This window comes from Condylura cristata, unplaced genomic scaffold, assembly GCF_000260355.1.
Source record: "Condylura cristata isolate star-nosed mole 26May11 unplaced genomic scaffold, ConCri1.0 scaffold00008, whole genome shotgun sequence".
NCBI lineage: Eukaryota > Metazoa > Chordata > Mammalia > Eulipotyphla > Talpidae > Condylura > Condylura cristata.
In genome coordinates, this window is record NW_004567109.1 from 10719686 (window position 1) to 10726714 (window position 7029).

Consider the following 7029-nt stretch of genomic DNA (forward strand, 5'->3'; position numbering starts at 1 on the left):
CCAAATCCTGTGCTGTAACTGGGGAAAACACTGCTTGTCTACACGACAGCAGAGTCTGTTCTGTGTGAACCTAAATGGTTCCGTTAAGAGGAGAATAAATGTCTAAGTAAATAAATCTTTAAAAAAAAAAAAGAGGAGAATTAGAAGCAGAATAATAAAGACACATCATCTCCCTGCTCTGTGAATAGCCTTTATCCTTTTGAAAATATTACATATTTTTGCCATTATAAAAGCAGGACAGGTTTACGTGAGAAAACTGAGAAATCTGCTATAAGATGGAGAAATTGGTTAACGTGTATTCAGGGAGCCATCGGGCACGTCCTTGTGAAGCTGTTTCCAGGGAGTTGGAAGCGGTAGGCTGAGTCAGGTGCCAGCCGGCCAGGGGTGAGCAGAGAAGGTGAGCACAAAGCACAGGGCCGTGAGGCATCACAGGGGCTGGATAGAGCCAACTCCGGGGCCAGAGAGGGGAGATGCAAGTCTGCTGTGGAGACTCTGGGGAGCTGGAAGAGAGCTGAAGTGTCAGAACGTGAGGGGCCACATAAGCACATGCTGGAAAGGGGAAGCGTCCTGCCCACAGACGGTTCTCCGGGCTCTGGCGTGGGCTCTGGGCATACTGCGCCTCCCACCAACCCACGTCAAGGCAGTCACCAGAAATCAAGAGAACATTTAAAAAGATGAATCCCTTTGTTTGCTGTAGTCACCTAAAACTACCCCACACTAACTCTGGATGTTTCCTCCCAGTCTTGGTCTTTTGCCGTTAGTTTTATATGGTTGCCAGAATATGTAGATTACTTTTTAAAATGTAACTCTCTAAGCATTAGCTTACTGTATATTCATGAATATTTTAATAATGAAGGAAACTCCTCAGTCTACTTACTTACCCTTCACAGTGGCAAAAAAAAAAATGAAACCACCCCTACATTCAATAGAAAACGGCCTGAGAAGAAAACCTCTGTCTACAGAGCTTTCTTCTCTAATTATAATTATCTCCTTACAGGCCCTTCCTGGTGGCACAACAGGTTAAAGCACAGCACTATGAAGTCTACAGCCACTGCAGCACGAGTTCCATCCCTGGCCAGGGAGCTGACCCACATCGTGCAGCAGACCTCTGCTGTCTCACTTGCTGCTCCCCTCAGCAGTGTACTTCAGTACACCTGCCTGCTCTGCTCCCCACCCTGTCTCTGGGAACTCTTCTCCACCCCTGCATCTCACGCTAGCACCCTAACTCTTCTATGCATAAATAAATAAAACTTTAAAAAAAACCAAATTTCTCCTTAGGGGAGTTTCTGTGAGGACAGTCAAGAGCCCTAATGGCTCTGACCGACACTCACACCTAGGATGCTGCTACCACGCTCTGTGACGAGGCTCGTTTCAGAAAGGAGCGACTAATAACCAACTCCCAGGCATCTTACTGAAATGATCTCCACATCACTGGCAAGGTTGGATAGCACCATGTTGCGACGGTAGCCCCAGGACATCTTGTCTATGCTGGTGCACATCTCCCACTTGTGATCCGGCAAGGTCTGTGGCTTGAATTTATCTTGACAGTTGTAGTATCCTCCATGGTGGCAGGAGCAGTTCTGGCCCCATCGGTCATTCACTACTACCTCGTCCTAAAGATGCCAAAAGCATTGGATCATCAGGTGTCAATCCATTTAGCTCTGTTTCAACAATTCAAGAGTCTGCTTGCAACAAGGAGTAGGCTTGACTTAGAGAGGCATCCTACGGGCCCTTTTGCACTAGAGGAGGATTTGGTCAAGTCTGGAGACATTTTCCACAACTGGGGTGGTGCTACTGCCATCTAGTGGCTAGAGGCTAGAGACGCAGTTAAACATCTGAGCCCTAGACAGACCAAGGCAGCCCCCCACCCCGGCCCCCCCAGCACAGTCAAGCCAAGAGTCACAGAAGAGGCTGACAATCCCCTATCCAGTGGTGTGCAGGGTGGAATCAGAGCTACAGGAGCCTTTCTGAAAGGCCCTTTAATAAATAATTTCTTCTGTTAGAGGAGAAGTGGGAGAAGACCTGCTCAAGGTTACAGAGTTCTGGAAAGCTGGAACCATGACTTGGGTATTTGAACCAGTCCCAAACACCTTCTATTACATAACCCCGGCAGTCTTTGTCTAGGTAAAGAAAACTCAACAGTTGGACACACTTTTCCTCCTTCTGACATTTGGTGAACCTATGAGAAATCAATACATGGAACATCTTAAAGTAAATGTTTAATACTGCTGTGAAGCTCATGTGAGTGTATCAGAACACAGCCTGTCATGGCAGCCAGACACCTGAAGTGTATGGTGTGGATTCTGGAGAGGAGGGACATTATGGAGTGTTGCCACTACTCAAGATTCTTGGCTTTCTTTTGTCATAATATAAATAACATAAGTAAAAGATAAATCACAGGGTTACATACTTTTACTGGACTATCATTGTAGAGCCAAGAAAGAAACTCAGTAGAGTTCCAGTAAGAATCGGGACATTCCCACTCTCCATCAGACCAAATCAGGTCAGGTTTGTACCTGAAAGACAAGCCATTAGCAGTGAGCACAATGTGTATCATTGGAGTTCATGCAAAGTCAAGTTTTACAGATCTATTTTTGCAACAAATAGTTAAAAATCAATTTTCTCCCATTTTGAGAGTACCTTAACATTATCACAGAGCAAAGAATGTGGAAAACTAAAAAGACAGACACAACACCTTCCCCCTGCCCCCCCCCCAAAATCAAACTTTGTTAATATAATCACTGTTCTATACACAATATTTTGGTATATTTCCTTCAAATCTTTAATTTACTGTCTTATAAAAAAGTAGAGTTGTGGCCCTCCCTTGTGGTGCAGTGGGTTAAAGCACAGCACTGAGAAGCTAAAGCCACTTCCTCATGAGTTCGATTCCCGCCTGCCCAGGAGGTGACCACATGGCGTGGCAGACCTCTCCTGACCCGCCCGCTGCTCCCTTCAGCAGTGTACTTCGTCGATCTGCCTGTTCTGCTCCCCACTCTGTCTCTGGTGAAGCCTCTCGCCGCCCCTGAACCTCTGGCCTGTACCCCAGTTCTGTATGAACAAATAAATAAATCTTTAAAAAAAAAAAAAGTAGAGTTGTAATCTGTATATATACACACATGCACACACACACATGTATTTACAAACTGGTTTCCTTCCAGCAACTAATTACATGAATAAAGTGGTGCCCTATAGGAGTCCATGTTGAGGAGGTACTAAGACCTTGGACTATCCTACCATGTGCATTCTGGGGGATGACTACCCGAAGCTGTAACTGCAGAGCATCTGTGAGCCCCCTGCACCACAGCCGCACCGTTTATACCTTGCCAGTCTGAGCCCTGCGACGTGAGGGTGTGCCTGTATACACTACAGGGTAAGTGTGGCCACTCCCATTTCAGAAAGCTCAGCAGAGTAACTGTTTCAAGTGACAGAGCTGCTAAGTAAGAGCAGGTAGAACTCAGATGCAGATAGTCCTGACCCCAAATCCTGTGCTGTAACTGGGGAAAACACTGCTTGTCTACACGACAGCAGAGTCTGTTCTGTGTGAACCTAAATGGTTCCAAGTACCAAACAATCACTATCTCACCATTTCTCACAATGACCTTATAGTATATACTATACCCAGTTTGTCGAAAAAGACATTGAGATCTAGAAAGATTATGTAGTTTGTTGAGGGTCACACAGGAAGAAAACAAAACAACATGGACTTCAGATCCAGTTCTGTTTGACTCTGAGTTCTGCTGGTTTCTTACAATGATATTATTTCCTTAGAATGGTCATCTGGATACAATACAATTTTTTTTTTTTAAATCTAAGAGTATAGGCAAAGACGGCTGCCTCTTAGGCTTTAAAGGTCCATCATTTTCTACGAGACTCCAGATACAAGAAGTGAGAACTAGGAATAAAATATAAAATATGGTGAGAACCCCAAAGTGAAAGCAATCATTTTAAGAATGACAGTGATACCTTCTTCTGTACCAGACAATTTTCACATGTTATTCTGAGTCTGGCATGTAAGCCACTACTCATCCTGCCTTACAAAGAGAATCTGAGGTTCGGAAGGATGAGCCACTGCAGGCTTGTAGTTCACAAGAGCCTGAGCTCAAATGCAGATCTGCTGATGCAAATTCTTTGCAGGGTCCCTTAGACCTCATCACCCCTCTCCAAAGTCCTGACAAAGAAAACATAATGCAAGGAATTGACATTTTGGCTTACTCTTATCCTTGGTTTTGACTGATTGTTTCAATTTATCAAGGCACTATAATCATATTATGGGAGTTTTGAAAAGTGGGGCAAAAAAATATATTGGTGTTTTAGTACAAACTTCCCTTTTACTATTTTAATGTTTTCTAGATTTTCATCATATTCTACTAAGTTCACAGTGCCCCACAGGAAGCAAGTCCAAACCTTTCACCTGGTAACCAGGTCGTATAGCTCTGGCATTGTTTTTGCATTGACGAAATGCTGAGTTTTGCAGTTATTCTTCTTATCCAGGATGTACAGTGGGTGGAACCATTCTAGGAGTGAGTGATAGAGTCCATAGCGTATGTGCCTTGAACAGGAAAAGAGGACAGAAGAGAAAAATAATCAATTTTGAGAAAAAATCAGCTGTAGCATTTTTATATCTAAGTGAAACTTGGGAGATGGGACGCAAGACTATTTCCTTAAATTACCTCTTTGATGCACATTACCCTCTTATAAGAGTATGAGGTTATTCATGTTTCAATAACACACATAACTACTTTGTATACATAAATATTTTAACACCAACTATCACTGAAAGCACTTTTTACAAGCTAAATAAAGCAAAAAATAAACTTTCGGACTGTGAGGCCGCTTAGTGGCTCCCAGAAGGGAAAGGGGAAGAAGGTAAAGAGGACAGAGGCAATGATAATGGGGTGGAGGGTAGTTTTGGACTTTTTGTGGTGAACTTAAGTAGTATCTACACATGTTGCTTCTCAGTGCTAAACTTCTGAAACTTAAGCTATGGTATCATGCAGTGTAACTTTAATTAAAAAACAAACTACAGGGCCCTCCCTGGTGGCGCAGCGGGTTAAAGCACAGCACTAAGAAGCTAAAGCCACTTCCGCATGAGTTCGATTCCCGCCTGCCCCGGAGGTGGCCACATGGCGCGGCAGACCTCTCCTGGCCCGCCCGCTGCTCCCCTCAGCAGTGTTCTTCGTCGATCTGCCTGTTCTGCTCCCCACTCTGTCCCTGGTGAATCCTCTCACCCTCCGCATCTCTGGTCTGTACCCCAGTTCTGTATGAATAAATAAATCTTTAAAAAAAAAAATAAAAAAAAAAATAAAAAAAAACAAACTACAGTTTGACAAATCAATAACTTAAGGAAAAAACTCACAAAGCTCATCTTTTATCTCCCTTATCAGCATAACATAGTCCTATCTCTTTAGAAAATGTTTTTTTTCTGTCAATTATAAAAATACATATTATAGAGAAATTGGGCAATAGAGGACAGTACAAAGACTAGAATATCCAAAATCCTAACACTCAGGAATAATCATTAATAGGATTTTCTACATAACTGAAATGAATGAATATAGGTTTAGTGTTTCATTTATCTAAAATTTATAAAAGTTCTTAAAGTACATTACACCAGCCCAGATAAGGCAGAAAGAACTGAAGGATTTTACCATCTGACTTGGAAGGTGAATAGATAGGAAGAGGGCAAAACATCAAGGACTAGCCCAGATCTAGTCAACATCTCATCTTACAGTAGCTCCACTTGCAAAGCACAGCTCTGAAAGGGGACAGGTGACAGGTGGGGACAAGCTCTTTCTCAAAAGGCCAGGCATGATTTCCGTGTGTTTCTATTTCAACTTTGGAACGAGAGTTTGAAAACAGTCACACAAAATACAGAAATGGGCCTCCCTGTGTTAACCCAGGGGTAAAAGTCTCAGCACTGTGAAGCTATCAAAAGCCACTGCATGAGTTCGATCTCTGGCCTGGGAGCTGACCCACATGGCACAGCAGATCTCTCCTGACCCGCCCGCTGCTCCCCTCAGCGGTGTATTTCAGTAGATCCTTCTGTTCTGCTCCCCACTCTGTCTCTGGTGAATTTTCTCACCCCCTTCTGGCCTACACCCCCATTCTTGTGTGCACACATAAATAGACCTTTAAAAAAAGAAAACAGAAATGAATGAGTATGGTTGTGTTCCACTCAAACTTTATTTACACAGCAGACAGTTGACCGACCCTTCAACAGAGCATCAAGTTTATTAAACCACAGTAGGGATGAGATTGAGCAAAGCACAAATAATATTTTCCTTATTCAGGCAAATATAACCGAGGACAGTCCAAAAGTAGAATACCTGGGTTCAAATCCCACCTCTGTCATTTCCTGGCACCTTGATCTTGAGAAGTTACTTCTTATTAAGTGGAAAACACTAGTGTATGCATTAGAATGATCTGTGTGGCTCCTTACTTCACTTTGCTACCTCAACTGTTCTTTTCAGCTACTGTGGCTTGACCATTCACCCAGACTTTTCCTGAGTGTCTGCAAAGCTCAGTGTTGACAACTAAAGAGGACATGAAGATGGAAGACCAGGCCCTTGCTGCCATCAGACATAGTGGTGAGGTCCTCAGTTGAAAATCCCTCTAGAAAGAATGCAAACGGGACAGTGTGGTCTAGCCTGGGCGTCCTCACCTAACCAGACAAGGTCATGAACTCCTTGGATGGTGTCACCTTTGATCATGTGAAACTACCAAGCACCAAACATTGCTCATTCAAAGGCCAGAATCCCCTTGGGTTACTCACTAAATGCAAGCTTAGAAAGGACACAAGCATGGAGAAGGGATGGTCAGACACCCACCTCTTCCGGACGGCTGTTCCCAATTCACCAACCAAGTCACGATGGGGTCCCACGTCCATAGAATTCCAGTTCCAAGACACAGGACTCGGCCAGTTTGTGAAGCCTTCATGATGCTTTGTTGTCAGGACAACATACCTGTGGACGCCAAAACCAGATAAGCACAGGAAGTTAGGCTTTGGGCCAGAGACTTTTTTTTTTTTTT

General features: G+C 43.6%; 1 protein-coding gene across 1 annotated transcript in view; it reads right to left on the reverse strand.

Moving 5' to 3' along the window:
• The window catches only part of FUCA1 (fucosidase, alpha-L- 1, tissue), a gene marked incomplete at its 5' end in the record, with an annotated part of 13174 nt that overhangs the window by 3598 nt on the left and 2547 nt on the right, over positions 1–7029 (reverse strand). Inside the window, 4 exons of the mRNA XM_004679378.2 lie at positions 1413–1613; positions 2411–2516; positions 4412–4549; positions 6828–6962. Coding sequence (XP_004679435.1) covers positions 1413–1613; positions 2411–2516; positions 4412–4549; positions 6828–6962 — 580 coding nt within the window. The remainder of the gene's footprint in view (positions 1–1412; positions 1614–2410; positions 2517–4411; positions 4550–6827; positions 6963–7029) is intronic.